Genomic DNA, 19637 nt, shown 5'->3' with positions numbered 1-19637 from the left:
CAAAGCTACAGTTAGAATGATTGAGATCACCATCAAAGAAATTAATGACCGCCACCTACCTGGCCCCTGTGAAGAACGAAGCAGCCTGGCACTTTGTTGGCTCAGTGCAATTGGCTGGAGCTATAGAGCTCTCTGAGATACACAGCAATCTCACAGGAAGAGGATGTTTAAGAACAAAACCCATCAGTTGTGCTGACAGTGTTCTAGAAATTAAAAACTTGGTATTCTACTTCGAAACCAAACTCACAAACCACGCCAGAACTATAAGCTCAAAGAGCGTAGAAGCAAAAGTAAGAATCCAGAAATTGGACTTTTCAGGAAAAAGACCTTTATTTTTTTTTTAAGTAACCTGAGAAAAGATTTCACTGCAACAACATCCTTAATGATACTTCTGCAGCACTTGTGAGTATGATATAACTTAGATTAAATGTGCAAAGAAGGCATTGGGGCATATTAAGTTTTAACACTTCATCTTGAAAAAGGGAGCTTTGTCAGAATGAAATATAAAACAGAAGTACTGCCTGAAAGAAAACAAAAACCCTACTGGTCCACCAAACGGCCTTAGTTTTAGCTTTATGAATATGTCTGGAAACAGCAATAGCTGGTACTTTAAGTAATCTAATTACAGACTCGGAGTCAAACATTTTAATTGTTAGATGCAGCCATTTGTTCCTTTAAAAGCTGTGCAAACTAGCAATCCTTCCATGCACAGAGAAAACAAAATTCTCTCTGCACTAAAACTTACTCGTTTGTCATGTAAAAAACATACCCATTTAGTTAATAATTAATTATTTTGAGCCAAAGTGTTCCATGACAAGCTAATATATTATTCATTCATCTTTGTCCAGCACCAAAAATATTTACATCTGTTCTGTACAGGCTGGGGGGGGGGCAAAGAAACAGATGGGCTGTGCAGTTGATTTGAAAAATGTTTATACTTGTAAGTTCTTTATAGCAAAGCTATTGCTAATGGACCCATTTGTCACTAAGGTGCTTCTTCACCACAAGAACGTACAACCCATGAAGTGATACAATAAGCGGTGACTGAAAGTGTATTGCTATTGTAGCATCAAGGTATCTCATGCTATATATAAATGCAAAATAGGTATTTCCATGTCTAAATAAAATCAGGATGCCAAACATGAACTCCAGGACTGAACACAAAGACATGCATTAAATTCTAGACTAAAACTGTATACAACTAAAAAGAAAAAAAGAGCAGCAAGTTTTAAATATGTGTATGCTGTCAAAATAAAATAGAATTCAGACAGTCCATGTCGAGACCCACTTCAACCCATGCGTGCTTGCAGAGTTTGTACAGCCATCTTACAACCGACAACTCTATCCATGCAACAAATAAATTTCAAGTTCTTAAAGTTCATAAACCTTTTTAAGGCTGTCCAGTTCTTCCAAAGAGTATTGATGGTTCTGGTTTTCCGTGAGCAAATCAAACAGTCGCTGAACCTGTTCTTTTTCGTTTTTGCTGAGAAGAGCCAACACCACCTGAGAAAACACATTAGGTTATAATCAGCACAGGCAACTGAAAATCATAACATTTGACAGAAATATAACAATCATTTCCTATTGAAATATGAAACTCCTAAATTTCTGTTTGATTTAAGTACTCGTTTAGCCTAAGTTCTTACCTTAAATCTTTCTGCTTTGCTCAAGTAGAAAAGATGCTGATATACGAGGCCAGGATCTTTTCCAAGGATGTAATGTGCCAATGACTGGATGAAAATCAAAAAGATCTCTCCTTCAAGTTTGTTACTTAGCAGCACTGGCAGTTTTTTTGGATCAGTAATTGTTAGAAGATCTGCACAAGCAGACTGATCCTTACTGGCATTCACTGCATTTACAATCTGACCAAAATCATAGGCATTGGATGGTTCAGAAATGGTCAGTTTTTCACAGGTCCTTGATGGCACACACTTCTGAACCGCTTCTTTAGAGCTAAGATTGTCAGCCACAACATCTTCTGCTGTCTCAAGCTGCCCCTCTTCCTGTTCATCAGTTACCTTCACAAAAGAAATGGCATCAGATCAATAATTCCATACATGGCATCTGTATATTCAACAATAACATCACTAAATTAAAGCTGGCATTTTACTCTTCACAAAATAAAGGCTCCCATGTTCCTCTGTGTCCTTCTTCCCCCCAGAATGGTACAACCCTTCTTTATCTTTAAAGGTTTCTTAGTCAAAAGTCTGTATTGTAGGTTTCATTTCATTGCTTGGCGTTCCACTGTAGAAAGACCAATGAAGGACACTGGGAGAGAACTAAGAAGGACAGTACACATCTACTGAATGTGAAGTTACACAACACAAACAGAACTGAATTTTAGTCTCCATATACTTTTCATTTAGAGCTCCATTTCACTGCTGTGACTTCAGAATAGTACAGGCATACACCAGTTGCATCAGGTTGCTGTTTGTGGACTTGTTGTGGAAGTAGAAGGCTCATCATGGTCTAACTGCCTGTATTCCCACTTCCCCCCAGCTTGCAGCCTGTACAAAGCTTCATCAGTTGCTAGAAAATTAGCCTTGAGTTCCACTATCAGAGAATCCTCAGAGCTGGAATGGACCTTTAAAGGCCATCTAGTCAACTCCCCTGCAATGAACAGGGACACCACAGCTAGATCAGGTTGCCCAGGGCCTGATCCAGCCTCACCTTGAAAGTCTCCAGGGACTGGGCATCAACCACATCACTGGGCAACCTGTTGCAGTGCCAACTACATTTACAACTACATAACCACTTTCACTAAAGTCCACTTCAAACTATCAGAAGCTGTGGAGTCAGTACAAACCTACCAAAACAACTCACTGAACAGAGTCTCTCCAAAAGCTTCATGTCAGGCTTTTGGAAAAGCCTGAAGATGCAGCACTACATATTACAGTGCTGTGCTGGGAGCTAGCTTAGTCATTTCCGCAGGCATTGGGCTTATAAAGCTTTTGCTTTGTTTTTAAATAATCCTTAGTAACAAGGGAGATATCTAGCTGTATTCTACAAAATTATAGCTTGATTAAAACGGAATAATAATGATAAATCTCTTTCTAATTAAATTTTCCTTTGTTTTCTTTGCAGCCTGCTTGTGTGGAATTCCCATGTAGGTAAGACAGGGAACGCTGCCTGAAGGGGCAGCTGCAATTACGACAGCAAACATCAGTGCTTCCTGCCCCAGCCCTGGAAGAATTACCACTGCCAGTAATGTAGTTAGCTGGTCTCCAGACACTGCATTCACTGCCCAGAGCTCCTCTGAACACTCTCAGTCCCTTTGTCACAACTCACAGCTTAACTAACACTATTCCCAGCTTACACCAGTTACATAAAATCCCACAAAGTTGTGACACTGGGAAGCATATCAATAAAACGAGTCGTTGCTGTGGTAGTAACTGCCATTTCCATTACACCATCATTTTGAAACTGCACAATCCAAATTACGTTCTCAGTTCAATAGCATAGACTGGAAACTATACATTTTAAACAGGAAAGGGGAAAAAAAAACATTCTCAAAGGACCCTCGAAATTACAATCGAAAACATCAGGTGATTGAGAAAATCCCTTCACCACTTAATTCAAAAAACTCTGGAAAGCAATTATTTTGATCCAATACATAATGTTAAATCATGCATTTCTTTTGCCAGACTCTGCAGATATTCCACCCGTACCATTGCTTTTTAAGGAAGGATTTCATCCTTCACACCAGTAGCTTTACTACCAGCACAAGAACAGCCAGCACATTGCTAACCACCTTTGCCAGAGGATGCCAGAGTAGCTCAGACTTCAAAAGCAAAACTGCTGTTGGACAGCCATATCCTGTAACATTACTATTTCAAAATCTTAGCAGTTTTTGATTACAAGGAGCACATGCTGAAGTTTCTTGCTGTCTAAATGTACTTTTCTCACTTCTGCTGTGGTTCTGAATGCACCTCAAAGCAGACAAAGCTTTACTACGGAACAGAGTGGATGACGAACACATCATATGCGAGCATCCTCCAATATGTTAAAAATACAGCTCTGCCTAAAGCAGGTGTAGAGCTAAGAACTAAAACCCAAATGCTTTGCTGTTATGTTTTCAAACGTATGGCTTCTGTACTGCCTGCTTGTAAAAATGAACAGATGTACCTCTTGTATGGTTATTTTCTTCCTTTGCTTTTGTTGACAGTCAGCAACAGCAACGCCGCCAAGGCTGAGCAGTTGGGTTATCTCCTCCAGTTCCTTTTTTGCTTCAAGAACATTTGGATCTATTAGAAGTACTTTCTTGAGATCATCAACACTGGCTTGATAGATCTGTCAGGAAAAGGGAAACTTTTTTTCATAAATGCACCCCAAGAAAAATAAATTACAATTATCATATTGGCTTTTACCAGAATAGAAACAGAAATGCTGAAATCTTGACATTAAATAGACAAAACTAATCTAGATTCAGTGCAATTCTTAAAGGAAGAAAAAAGGGAAACCGAGGATGAGTTTGAATACTTTCTGACTAAATACTTTCATATTAAATATATACTATGAATTAATTTATACTCTGAAAAACAGTTCCCTGTATTAGAAAATAGATTACTGAAGATTGCTGCTTTTAAGCATAATTAACATTTTAATACCTTCTCAATGCAACTCCATGAACAGTTTATATACTTTGACAGTAGGTCAAACTAAACTTAAATTAAAAGTATGCCTTAACTTCCTGGGCATCATTTCAACAGCTCATCTCAAACGGGCTGACATAGGAAATTCCTGGTTATACTTGGGAAGACTGAGATTACGTGATGAATTCTAGGATACAGTACAGAGGGACCAATACAAAGATAGAGTGACATTAGCACACAATTCTTCCAGAATCATTTATTTAATGCCTTCATTTCAAGATTTGACTTTCAGTATTATGCATTTTTGTATTATATTTTCCGGAGAGACAAAGTTCAGAGTAGCATCAATTCTGAGGAAGGCTGAAATACCATGTGGAATAAACCAAGTTATATGGAAAATAAGGATAACATGTAACAGCAGATAGTAAAAGACTGTGCACAGAGAAGTGAGGGAGCCAGTATTTCCTCTGTTCCCAATCAGTGTCATAAGGTTATTGAGGGTCATTTTATCACAGAAAAATAAAACAAACCCTAAAAAAACAATCTTCTGTTGCATCATCAGTGAACATCTTCCCTCAGCATCTCAACAGTAATGAAACCACCAGTGTAAAAGACAGACATTCTCTTTTCTATCCAAGATATTTTGTTCAATACCAATTGGTTGTATTCAAGGTGCAGAGAAATTGTATGAAGTCCGTAAGCAAATCAAAGTTTGCAGTATCATGAAAGAAGAATGAAAGAACCAGAAGTCTGCAAATGAATGCAACAAAGGGACAGCTTGCCTTCTTCAGCAAACAGCTACTATTTAAGCTAAAACATTTGAATAGTCACAACTACAGAGAAATAAGGTTCCAGAACAGACTTCTGACAATGATCACAATGGTCAGCAAACAATCAGTCCTCCCAGGTGTTAAACTGCATCCTGGGCTATCAGCTGTAGGAGATATAGTCCAGTCCCATATCCAATGTTATAGGCCTAACTCATCAAACAAGTACTATCTTCATCCTGACCTTTCCTTAACTATATCTCAGTGAGTCTATAAAAAAATCATTAAATTTCACTGAAGCTTTTGTGATATAAATACTGATATATTTACAAACAAATAACACCTTCCAGCTTAGTTATGTCTTGACAAAATAGACACATCTAGTTCTTACTGTCTTTTGTTAGAGTCATTTGTCAACCCCAGATCACCTTTGTTGCTTTCCCCAGCATTACGACTCACTCATCCCTAGAACTGGCCATAATGAAGGTATTACATCTGCCCCAAACAAACCATCTTGTGAGTCCCTACGTGCTCAACTCTGAAAGAATCCATGAGCACCATACCTCATGTAATGACAGCAACTTCAGTGTGCTGATGGAAAGGAAAAAGCTGAATCCCCACACTGCCCACAGAGTGAGAAAAGAAATCGCTGGCAAAGATTTCCAGTGTGTATGGAGAAGGAAAGTAGAAGAGAAGGAAGATAAAGCCCTGGTTTAATATGACAAGCACTCAAATATGTGCAGATGCCAAAAGACAGCTTGAGATTTTAGTTTGAACAGATGAAGACAGACTTGAAGAGAACCTGTATGTAACCAGCTAAGATATAGTGAACACCTTGACAAAAAAATAGAGTGGGACACACAGGTGTATACTAGAATATTATAACAGAATTTAAACCTGCTTAACTGTCTTTATTCAAAGCTTATTTATTCCAATGTTCTTGTCTTTTCTCAAATTACTGTAAATCAATGTGCAGATTTATATGTTCAAAAAATATTTATGTTCTATGTATGCCTAATGCTTTACAAAGTAATACATCATCAGCACTGCATACTTTGCTTATATTCACTCATTGACTTAATTACCTGATGACTGCCTTTGAAGAGGATAAGCAAGTTTAGAAGTATTTAAGAATACCTGCCATGTTGTTTCCTCACCTGTAATCCTTTGTATGCTAGTGCTCTTCTGTAAAAAGCTTTAATATTACAATCTTCTATTTGAAGAACATGATCACAATCTTGCTTAGCCTCTTCATATTTATGCAGTTTCAAGTAACAGAGAGCTCTGACACAGAAAAACAGAATACACTGTAATATAAGTAAATTCTAGTGTTCCGTAATGCCCTCAGCATCTGACTCTCTTTAATGTTTACAGCAGTATTTCACACAATATCAATATGCTACTGTTTTTTTTTCCTTACAGTACATCTTTTCTTCCTTAAATACATCAATCAAAATCAGTAAGTATTAATGACATCACTGGATGGACTTAAGAGCCCATTCCAGTTAAAATTCAGGTATGAATAATACTTGAAGTTATGCAGGTATATAAGTACTTTAAAAGCAGAGCCTATTTTAGCTTAATAAGATAGTATAGAGATGTATATATAATACAGATTCTATGCAACCACTCTGGGTAAAAAAGTGCACTAGATTAAATAAGCAATATCATTTTCTGTACCTAATTATTACTTGGAAGTCTCCTATTCAGGTACTGGCCTAGTAAAATCCTTCTTAGTTTGAGGAAGCTGATGGGATTACAGCACAAAGAATTATGCCAAAGAATGAGGTCAACCTTTAAAATAATGCTGCTGTATGACTATGTTTCTGTTTCTATCTTTTCAGTACGTACATTTTCTCTAAATTATTATTCTTTGTATTTGGTATACTGCAACTGCACGTTAGTTTTTAATTAATATCAAATCAGTATCTCAGAAAATTCTGAAAAATGCTATGTTAATTGTAACTTTTATCTTGGTTACTTTACATACATCTTAGAATCTTTGTATAGATATCACTGACATTAATACTTGCTCTGCTTGGAAGACAACGTGGTTTAACCAAAAATCAATTTTGTTATTAGAAATGCTCATCAAGTGGAAAAAAAAATGCCTTCCTTTACAAAAGTGGTTAAAGTGATGCAAAATCCTTATTTTCAGTGCAAAAATGTAAGCATTATTATCCCACAAAGTGGGGTTAGATTTTAGATCGTTACCTGTTAGTGTATATTGTGCAGTCCTTGGTATTTAACTTCAAGCATTCACTGTATTTATTTACAGCTTCATCATATTTACCCTTCTTCACAAAATCATTCCCTTCATTTTTTAATGTCCTGAACTTTTCCTCACCTTTCTCACCTACATAACGAAAGGATCACAGTGTTACATAAGAAGGTTGGTTCATTACAGGTAACTGAATAATCTGCCCAGACTAAGAATAACTGCCTGGCATCAGGAGTATTTTTATCAGTTCGCACATTCTGATTTCTGTCCCACATCTTCCTGATGCTATAAGAAAGGTATGAACGTACATACATGCATGTGACATAACACATACTTTCCAATACACCAAGGTAACTATTTCTGCTGAAAATAATGTGAATGCAACAGGCAACTCTACTTGTATCTTCTCCTGTCAACCTGCTCTTTGTGGTACAGAGGGACGAACCATTGAAATACTGGCTTTATTTACAGCGGTGGAAATGTAATCAGTAGCATTAAAAGCCTTCTAAATCTTCACCATCACACCGAAAAGGCCACAATGTTACCTAATATTCTTTCTGCAAGCAACCAATCCATCACAATTTCTATGTTAAACTGACAGTGACAAACAATCACATCAGTTGGAGTGAGTGAGACATCAACAATATTCTGTTAATGACTTTTATGATAAAGATCTTTCAAGTAACTGGAAAACACCAAACTACACATATACATACAAATGTTTTGTTCTTTCATAATTGTCTTTCCTTCCACATCATTTGTTACACATGCTTCTGGATTAGACCACAACTTTAATGTTTACAATGGAAAACCAATCCTGATTGCACTTTCATGCCTCTTGAAGTAGACTGAGAAGTGCTTTATATCAAAATCCCACAGAACACAATCTGTGGAGACAGTGATGGCTAACAATGAAGTTTCAGAACAGGTTAAACATGACCTAGGGAACTGCTATCTTTGTTCTTTGTGATGATCTTCAAATTATCTCTCTTCGCAAAGTTATACAATGTTGTATAGATGTAAATTTGATCCCTCTTAGTTAAGTTAAATGGCTTAGACGACATACATTGGTTATACAGTGAAATAAAAAAGCCCTGCAAATTGCCACCCTTAATAAAAAAGCCCAGAGTACAATCACTGCAGCATAAATATAAAAGCTTAGCTTGAAAACTGTTTTAATAGCAACACACTCATGTAAAATACCAGTTTGCTACTTCATTTCAAAATTAAGTGCTAAACTGTCCAATCCTTAAGTGATAGATCAGTAACAATATGCACAATGAATGGAAATGCTACAGTCATTGAACGTTTTAAAAAGTACAGTAAAACTTCCATGGATTTAATTGAGCTTAAAATATACATTGACATCCTTCATGTCCCTTAAACAAAAAACTAAGTTCCTGCAGCATTACCGCTGTTCTATATATGCTATTATTCAGATTATTCATAAGTTACAAGGTTTCCAGATCCACACTTAATTCTCAAGAAAAATGTCAAATTCTCATAAATGCATGTGTGTGTGTGTGTGTGTGTAAGCTGTCTGTTGTTCTACATCAAGCACAAATAAGTTTGAGGATGACCTTCCAGATAGTGTTAAGGTCTTTAAATCTGTAGTGCCTGAGTACAGATTATTTGAAGGTATGCATTCATGCAGTAATTGATTGTAGAGAGACAACTCTATCGCTGCTAAATATTAGGTCAGCAACACAATTATGCGGTGCATTCTCCTCTCTGTTAAACAAGAATAGATATCTTCAGTGCTTATTTTCTTTATATAGTCATAAAACACATAAGGGAACCAATTAACAGTCAAGGAAGAATCAAAAAATGATATAGCTAAGGCCTTTGTAAAAAGATTTAATGTCAATAAAAGCAGAATTGGAAAGGTTCCTTCACCTGAATTACTGGAGCAAGAAAGATGGAAACTCCACCAAAAGGAATAAATCAGAGGGAGGAAAGTCTCCTAACTGGAGGTAAGCACTCAGTGCATGCACATAAAAAGTCTGTGAACTAACATTTCTTAAGAGTGATTACCAATAGCCACAAATAGCCTCTTAAGAGTAATTACCAAATAGCCACTTTCAACAATAGTTGAAGTTCAATTCTGTAATAAAAAAAAAACAACAGAATTTTTCTTCTGTAATCCATTTCACTACATGCTGAACACATAGAAGTCGACTTGTTCTGCTCTGAACAGCTGAGTAATACTTTTATCAACAATTAAGTAATGGCTACAGATTATGCAGCTGGTTATGCTACTGAGGGTGGGTTTCCGTCTACTTTGGTTTTTTTTGGGGGGTGTGGGGGTGGAAAGAACTGTTTTAGCTGCTGTAGTACGAGGTCAGGCAAACCAGTGACACTTCTGATAGGACTCAACACACTGCTGATGAGCATTTCTGCTATATTTTATGTAACTTCAGAAATAACATGCTGCAAATTAAACTGCATCATTTGGCCTCCAAAAAAAAGTACCCTAACTGTGGCTCTATGAAGTGCATCAAACCTAATCACATAAAAGATCATCTAATTTTACTTTTCACAAAGTTCTCTGAGAAATATTTTTTCTAAAGTCATTTCTTTAATATATTTAATTGTATTCCATTTTTTGGTTAAAAGTCTTTTCTAGTACGTATATATCTGCATTAGCTATACATACGATTCATCTGCAACTGTTCTTCTTTGTTGATATCTGTGGGACTTTTTGGCTTAACCTCTGAAGTAAAGTTTCCTCCATCCCACCTGTTTAGCTGAGCAGCAATAGGGACAACTGGAATCGGTGGCAGTTTTTCCCTCCAACTAGAACCATCTTGATCAATTAAAGTCTTCGTTATTCTGAAAAGGAAAAGCCCCATCAACATGACTCTTCATACATTTAATTCATGCTTTAATAACCTACAAATTAAATAATACAATGTTCCAATTAAAAAAAAGAGAAAAAAAAACAGCACACAAAACTGAACAATTATCCTTAAGATTATTGAAAAACAAAACTGCCTTGGTAGTCAACACTACTGAATTAATTTCTTTGATTCAGATTTCTTCCCTTTTTAAATTAGAGTGCTTATGCTCATACATAGGAGACAGGACACTCACATCAGCCAGCTCTATAAATATTTAAGCAAATGTCAGATTTTGCAACCAAGCTCTAAGTGCTGCCTCAAACACGGCAGTAAAGAAATAGGGGCGGAAAAACAGACATCTATATTACTTAGTTTTCTCAGTTGCTCATTGGTGTTATCTGAAACAAGAGTAAAACACAACACCCTGAGACACAAGCATGGTACCTAAATTTCCCCATGTCAAAGAAAACCTCTTACACAATTACCTCTCACAAAAATATGTTCTAAACAACCAGTGCAGGTCACAAATTACTTACTAAATTACATTTCTTACTGCAGTCAGAAATTCTCCAATGGATTATTCTTCATCACCGTTTAAAAACGCAAATAAAAGTATATTCAAACTGTTCAGTCTCTCTTTAATCAACAGATTATAGATCATCTGTTTCTACACATGGAGAGGCTCAATATAAAATACAGTTAACTGGGAGTTTCCCATTGCTGTGACATGCTTTGGAGAAAGACCTAAACAAATATGAGTAAAGAATTCATGGTTTTCTTCCAACTTTTGTACTGATTTAAAAAACAAACATACAAACAAAAAAAAGCCTAACCAAGCAAATACTAACATACGATGAGAATGATAATAATATGAGTGATATAAAAGCATTCTGATATCAACACGAATTTAAGAGCCAAGAGGTAGCAAGTCTGATGTCTACTTTAACGAAGAAAAGCTTTCAAAACAGTAAAGCAAGTCAAATTGATACTATATAAATCAAGAAATTGGAATTTGCACAGTAGGTGCATTTCTATCTAATGTAGTGCAAAAAAACCCACCCTATGCTAATTATCTGCCAAAAAATAAAATCTAGTGATCTTGAATGTGACTCATCTTAAAAATTATAATCACTTTTAACATGAGAATTATCTGAAATATCAGACTGAACAACTCTTAGGTTTTAAGGGTTTTTTGAAAGCCTGCTTAGCAGGTAAACACAGCAAGATGAGCCTTAACAAGATTTAGTGAGCCCGCTTTCACACAGAAGTAGGAAGATGAGGTTTTCTGTCAGCTTCCTACAGAATCACCATCCAGTTTCCTCCAGGAACTTAAGAACAAATACATTCTTCAGTAAAAGCAGATTGTTAAGATCTGACATTTCTAAAAAATTCAAAGATCTATTTTGAGGTTGTCCCACTAAGTTAAAGGGCTGTACAGTACCTACAATTCTTTGTTAAAACTCACTTTTAAATATGTATTACTTTGGAAATGAAAATTGATAGTTTGGTCATCGATTACAGATTAATTTACAAACGACAAAATACTCAAAAATAATTTATATTAAAAGTTCAGTAATGCAGGAGGTCTACGCTCAAGAAAGTAAGAATTTGCAAGCAAAAATTAATTACCAGCAGAAGAGAAGACAAGAAGGAAGAAGCAGCTGAAATAAGGTGATGGGTTGCCAGGGAGGAAAGAATAATGAGCAGTGAAGCTAAAAACATAAGGAAGGCCTAGAGAGGAGAAAAGGAAGAATGTTAAGGGAAAAGAAGGAAATAAGCTTATTACTAAGCAAGTTACAAGTCATTGTCAGAAGAAACAAGAAAAGAATATCTGCAGATAAATAAGCCAAGAAGATTTAAAAAGAAAAAAGAAAAAAAAAAGGGTACAATAAGTCTAATAAGTTGTAGACATACCAAGACAGGAAGTTACTTCACCAAACCAAACGGTCTATTAATGCAGAGACAGGAGATCAGTGACAATTTGTTGTGTAATCAAAAATAAGACTACAGAGAGGAGATGGTAAAGTTTCTCCTTCAGACATCTCTTGTTAAATAAGCAGAACTTAGAAATACTACTGCCTCTTCACTGAAGTATAAAGAAAAACATAGGCACTCATGACCTTGCCTTAAGAAGGAAAGTATTAGATTCCATTGTAAAAAGTTGCACGAACGTGGGGTCCTGCTCAAAATTTAATGTCTGTTTTGCTTTCATAAGTATTTTTTTGTCCAATAAAAGGAAAAAGGAAAGAAAATCAACATGAAAATCCTGTCATTTGTGCACTTATGCACCTTTCAACATGTTAATGTGAATAAAATTGTATAAACACTCATAATAATGAGCAATTAATATATAGTATCTTATAGTAAGATACTGTAATGTATCTCTAAGCAATCTGTTATTTTATTTTTTTTACATCTCTAAGTTTTGTAGCCAATCACTGCAACAAGCTGCTCCAGTGTATACACAACTGCAGCATACTGAACATAACATAAATCTTAGTTGCCACATGAAGAGTGCTAGTAAATTAAGGAAACAGAAATGTCAGAGAAAAGGTATAGACTTAAAATATTACTTTACATGGTATCAAATACAAGTTGGGAAAGAAGTTGAAGTCCCAGTCCAAAAAATCCAAAAGGCTTTTAATATTATAATTCAAAAAGAAAAACGTGGCTCACTGCTGCAGAGGGCAACTGTTAAGCTGTGGGAAAACAACAAAAGTAAACAGACAGTTCTCTAGTTCTAACACGCTAGTTGTGATGACCTTGCTGTGGGATAAATGCAGAAATGACAGACTCAGCAAAACTGAACTATATTCCTCTATTTGGACTGATGTGTAGAAAACGTACAAAGTGCATTTACCTATTAACACTGTCATTTGCTGCTTGTATGCTGCTGTCTATTTGTAGGACTGTTTTGTAATCAACATATGCCTGTCGATACCGCTCCATAGACTCATATGCCATTGCTCGTCGTAGAAGAGGCTTAAGGGAAAATGGCTGAAGCTCCAGAGCTCTGGAAAAAAACCAGAAGAGATATATAACGTTAAAGCAGAAAAAAGTAAATGATAGCAGTACAACTATTTTATTATATATACAACCATATGGAACAACTGTGTGATTTCAGATTTGTCTTACAGTAACATAACCCAGGAAGACACTGTTGAGTGGTTTATTATTAATGCCCTAAATGAAATGCAGTTAAGAAATCGTTAGTGCTTTTGCCATCCAACATCTTCCATCTGCAGAACGAATCCTTTCCTGGTGATTAGAGTAACAAAATGACAGTTGTTAAAAGTTATTTTTCTCGAGTCATGCCTAGACCTACATGAATTTCAAGTATATTGTGCTTTTGCCTACACAACTTTTAATTCTTCTTCCTTATGTGAAAATATTCATGTAAAAATATATTTAATGAAACATGAATATATCCCTGTCTATGTTTGCCTTTTAGGTTTTTACCTGTCTTTTGTTCGTTTGTGCCTCAATCCCTGATACTGTGTAATCAGAACTTCTGAACATCAAGTGCTTTGCCAGTAACTTCATGAAGCCACAAAAGCTTTATCAATTAAATATTACCTCTTACTAATCACTGATTCTTGCTAATAAGACAAAAAGATAAACATCAAAATACTTAAATTAGTGTGAGTCTAGGCAATTAGATGTCATGGAATCATGAGCTAATTCAGACTCAGAGGTCTCTCGTCTGACCTTCTGCTAAATGTGGAGTCAGCGCTGAGATCAGACAGAGGTCGCTCAAAGCTTTATCCAGTCAGGCTTTGAAAACCTCCAGGGAAATTTCTGCACAACCACCCTAGGCTGCCTGTCACAACATCCTACTGTCCCCCATTGGGAAATGTTTTATTTCCTTCTAATGTACAGTCTTGGGTTTGTTTTTGCCTACTGTCACTTATCCTCCTACAATACACTGCCAGGTTCCATCTTCTGGGTGATCTCCTCATCGGTCCTGGCTGCCTGCAGCTAGGAGCCCTCGAAGCCATTCCTCAAGCTGAGCAAACCCAGCTCCTCCAGGCGTGCATTACAAAGCCCACAGCCCCCTCGGCAACACTTCACTCAACTCATTCTAGTTGACCAATACCTTTCTTGTACTACGGAAACCAAAATCCAACGCAATAACATAGCATAGCTGTTGTCTAACAAGTGCTGAGTATGGGGGGATAATCATGTCCCTTAATCCACAGGCTCTCTGTATGGCCCAGGATGTTATTCATCTTCCTGGCTGTTAAGTTAGTTTTTCACCATCACTCCTCCATAAAGCTAGAGAAACTGCAATCTCTGGAACAAAGATTTCCAATTTCTATTTTATAAGCATACCAACACTCCAACTCTCCTTACCCTAATGAATGCATTTGAAAAATACAAAAACATATGATGTCACAGCTCTTAAAAAGACTTTGCAAAAATGCTCCACATTCTGTAACTCAGACAAAAACTAACACAATATTCAGGCTCCTAGTATTCAGAATGACAAAAAAAACCCCACTATTATTATTTGGAGTGGAAGACATTACTTGAAAAAAACTTCAGGAGGAAAACTCTCTTCCCAGGGCAGAATGTAAAGATAATACATCGATGAAACAAGCCATACACCATATTAAATTAGGGAAAATGAAGTTAGTGTAGGAGCCTTGTTTCACTCACAATAACAAGAAATATCCAAATCAGAGACTTGAGACAAACAGTAACCCAACAGATGGCTTTTCATTAAGCCTTGCACAGATAAAACTTAGAAGATGTTCAATACATCCGTATACTTTTAATGTCACAAACATAAGCACTACATCAAGTTTTACTTGATTAAATCAAGCAACTTATTTGGAAATCTTCCCTTATATTGTATTGCCTAGAGTAAATTTAACTGACGTTGCCTACTTTCTGTAGTTTGGCTGTTCTGCACCCCAGATTATACATTACTTCCACCTCCGTTATGCTTAGTAAGCATCACTTGTTCTTGAATATGCACAAGATTAAGAACACCATGATAAAATAATGAGAAAATAAGCTTTCAGTCAGTAAGAATATAAAAACCAAAGTCATTGCTTTACTGATTTTGGCTGAACTCTTCTATAATAGAAAACTCCTGAATTATCTGTTGGCTGTTAAGTATGCCATCTTGTTTAATGAGACAGCTGTCTATGATCCTACATCTCCTTTAACAAATGTGGTTAACAAGTCAATTTTTTCAGATGAAATTCCTACAAAACTTTTTTTGTCAGGCAGAATTTATGCAGTATGTCAAATACTCAGTTAATTACATTACATACACATTTTAGATTTAGAGTGGCTTTTTTAATAGTTGGGTACTACTATGTAAAAAACAACCAACCAACCAACCAAAACAAAAAACCTAAAGTATCCCAACCATCTTGAGATACTCTTGGCCATTTAAGCCTTGGTCTTACTAACCCTTTTAAGAAAATATAACAAAAGACATCTGGAAATACACTAATAATTTAGTTGAAGGCAGTGTTTGCGAGTTACTGAAGGCGTCTGATCTTCTCTCACTCCCGTATCCTTAAAAGCCATAATAAGCAGGAAGGATTTTAGCTCAGTTTCTTAACTGTAATCATTGTTCGTAGCTAAGCTGAATATATATTTTAAAAATAACACCACCACAGAAACAGAGCAGACACGTGAACCTCACAAATGCTTGAAAGTAATTTCCAACACTATGATAAGCATTATGGATTAATAAAGATTGCACATTGAGGTTACGAGTGAGTATTATTGAAGTAAGCCTGCTCTTATAATAAAACCTGTAAATCTTCCACACATACTTGTGTATACAAGAAGCCTTCTAAGTCAGTTAAATGTTATTCCTTCCCTAAGTTTCACATGATTGTTTATGTAACTGACAAATAAAGGCGTCTGTCAGATTATACAGGGATTCAAAGTACAGTAATAAGATATCACATAAAATGTTTAATCATCATCAGGAATGTTGTTGCTCTACACAGAAGGTTGCAATTTACCTGTTACAATCTTGAACACAGTCACTGCAGTTGCCTCCTTTTAAGTAACACGCTGCTCTGTTTGAGTACAAGATACTTAAATCATCTGGACTTCGTTCTCCTAAAAGAAGTTACAATTACAATCAAAGACCATTACTAAAATGACACTCAAGCAATTGTATACAGTAAGTTGTACTGCAGCGATGCAGTCTGCTCTTGATACAAAACTGGAAGGAGCTTTCCTTTATTATGTCACCTAGAATACTTAGTTATTCAAACACAAAGAAATGCAAACATCTTTGTCCCCAGAAAGTTAAAAGAATATTTTACTCCTCTTCCTCATTTTGTATTACATGAATTACCCTCTACTAGCAATGACTAAGTATTCACTGCACAGTAACTCATGCCAAAAATCCAGGGACAGGCTAGGTTAGTTCATCTGCAGTTCCTTTAAATCACATAAACAACAATTCTAAATTTAAGTATAACGTATCACACTCACCTACACTGATGACATACTCAATTGCTTCCGAGTATTTGGGCACAGCTTCTCCAAACTGCCCACTCTTAAATAACTCGTTTCCTTCGCTTTTCAGTTTTGCAGCAGCTGGAGGAAGAGAAGTCGAATGGGCAGCACCAGCTGACAGGGACCCTGCTCCATGCGATCTGGAGGACTGGCCAGCTTCAGGGCTTTCACTTGTTTGGTTGCTATTTAAATAACCATTGGCTTCACCTTCATGGTCTGTTTTCTGTGATTTTTTCTCTTCTGTGCCTTTTTTTAATCCGCTCTCAGTTGATTCCTTCTGTTTCTGGGTCCCTCTGTCTTCCAGCTTGGAGCCACCTCCTTTGCTGTGAAACTTTCTCTGTGCGTTCCCCATCTCAGCCTTCCCCAAAGCCGCCTCGCCTCTCACTGGCAGGACAATTTCTGCAAGGAAGTTAATCAGCTGAGTTAGAGCTTGCATCATCAGAAGAAACTACTGCCACGCCAAACGAGGGGTGCACTTCCAGAGAATACAGCACAACATTCTTCACAAAGCTGCATTTCACAAAGATTGATTTGCCTCAGAAAACACAGGAAAGTTCCTACTTAGCAGTGATCTGTAATGATTACTGAGAATGTATTCCTATGAAATCTCATTTCTCACTGCTGAGCACAAGGGAACACCCCTGTTCTGCAGTGTCAGAATGGAACAGAGCTCACCTTGAAATTAACTCTTTAAATACTGAATATTGAAATAGCAACACTGATTTTCCATGACCAAATCAAAACGTTTGCAGGTTAAAATCAGCACACACAACCAATAAAGCAGTGATGTTACACATTTTAGACTTCTTCTCTCCTTCCTGTAGGTGGAATAAAATTTCATAAAACATTCTCAAAAAGGCTTCATTTAAACTAAGTTCAATATGCCTTTTGTAGACAGCTCAGATAATTCAATTTTCACCATTACTATTAATTAGAAAAAATCACAGACTAACAGTATTGGATATTAACATACATAAATCCCTTACTCACCTGAATTATTAGCAGATTACCAATCCAGTACTCAAATACCTATTTCAGTAGAAAGCCTGACTATTGAAATTACCAGTTCCATTAAGGGACCTCTGCATACAAACATTTTAATTCTCACTTGGCGCATTTAATTTAAATGCTGGGTTTTCATCTACCCTAACTTGATGTGTTCATCTACCAAATAGTTTTTCATGTCCTCCTATATTAGAACGATACTTTCAAATGACTCTAAACTTCCAAAGTTGACTGAATATGGAAAGATATTTTCTGATGCACAAAATGTAACTGAAATTAAACCAAACAGGATGGGAAAGCATAAGATTTTTGAAAACAATTCATGCCATATGCAGTAGAACTACTAGAGTCTTGTTTCCTACAGATACGTACATGAGTGTTTAGATTCTCTAGTGTCTAATAGACAAAAGCTCTGAATCCATCTCAGCCTCTCTGATTTGAAATACCTTTATTTTTTGGTAAGCTGATACTCTGCAATGGGAACAATGATAAGAAAAATCTGTTCTATTTCCCCTTCCTCCATTTTTATGAAGCTTCATTATTTTGAGACTTCTGTCCAGCAAAACTGTGGCAATGCTAAATATGCCAAAAAAGAATTTTAAACCCTGCTAGCACTAAAAGAACCAACTTAAAACGGAAAGGCTGTCAAAAGCCAAAAGTTATCGAATACTCTGAAAGAAATATTTGACACGTGTTTATATAATGGATTACATCATGTTTCACTAAAAATGAATTTTCACCTACACAAGGTGTATCTCCTTTAGAAGCACGGCACAAAATGAAATGCAGAATGAACTGCAAAATATCTAAGTACACTTCACAAGGAGTTCACTTCCTATGAAGCCAAGTAATAGTTTCAATTGTTTTATCCATTCTGGACTAGTTATATATGAAGGCAACTGGAATCGCCCTAATCTTAACAGATAAATATATATATATTCAATCTATTCAATTCAAATCTATTCAATATATTGCTTTTGGACAACACTGTGTCATTTAAACTATTCTGCATTACATGTTCTTGGTTTAGCTGACTGAAATGAAACTTGGATTGTTCTAAACCAGAACACGTAATGAGCAGATTTCTTAAATAATTCCGGTCTCTGCTTAGAAGTAGTCATAAAGAATGGAAAACAACTTACTGGTCAACATTTACACTGACACTGGAATTGAGGGGTTTTCTTGACTTCAGGAAGTTGATTACAAATTCAGTTCTAGAGTTATTTTTCAACACTGCATATTTTAACATGAACTAATTTCTCACATTGCAAGTTTTCAATAGAGCCTAAAAACTACAGTGGGTCGGGCCCCACCAATACTAGACATTACACACACCACTTCTAAATGAGAGTTCCTTCTTCACAGAGTTTACAATTCTAAAAATAATAATAATAATAAATTAAAAAAGCACACTGAAAAGAAGATCAGGGAATGCAGAATAGCAATTATAATGGTTAACAAGGTGGACAAACATCCTCATAGAAGAGTTCATCAATAAGGCTTCTAACCATAAGGAGAATGGACATGGTCACTTACTCAAGGCCACAGTGGCAAATAAACTTTCTATTACAGTGAAAGTGTGATCACATACATACTATATCCATTTAATAAAATTTGTTTAGAAAATCAACAAGAGAAACTCAAAGAGTGTTATCAACCGCTATCTGTTTTGGAAAGCCATCCATCAGCCACTGTGAGGATATCTCCTTTTACTTAA

The 19637-nt window shown here is 36.2% G+C and overlaps 1 protein-coding gene across 2 annotated transcripts in view; it reads right to left on the bottom strand.

Annotated features, from left to right (window-relative positions):
* Positions 1-311: 311 nt before the first annotated feature.
* SPAG1 (sperm associated antigen 1) overlaps positions 312-19637 on the bottom strand; it is a 35613-nt gene continuing 16287 nt past the window's right edge. For both annotated transcript variants that reach the window (XM_025148061.3, XM_040696360.1), the window contains 9 exons: positions 16892-17314; positions 16411-16510; positions 13281-13433; positions 10237-10412; positions 7574-7715; positions 6517-6643; positions 4126-4290; positions 1647-2018; positions 312-1503 (listed from right to left, as the gene is read on the bottom strand). In XM_025148061.3, coding sequence (XP_025003829.2) covers positions 1372-1503; positions 1647-2018; positions 4126-4290; positions 6517-6643; positions 7574-7715; positions 10237-10412; positions 13281-13433; positions 16411-16510; positions 16892-17314 — 1790 coding nt within the window. In that variant the 3' untranslated portion in view covers positions 312-1371. The remainder of the gene's footprint in view (positions 1504-1646; positions 2019-4125; positions 4291-6516; positions 6644-7573; positions 7716-10236; positions 10413-13280; positions 13434-16410; positions 16511-16891; positions 17315-19637) is intronic.

The sequence above is a fragment of the Gallus gallus genome, chromosome 2 (genome assembly GCF_016699485.2).
Source record: "Gallus gallus isolate bGalGal1 chromosome 2, bGalGal1.mat.broiler.GRCg7b, whole genome shotgun sequence".
NCBI classification, from domain to species: Eukaryota; Metazoa; Chordata; class Aves; order Galliformes; family Phasianidae; genus Gallus; species Gallus gallus.
This window is presented reverse-complemented; position numbering and strand designations above follow the sequence as displayed.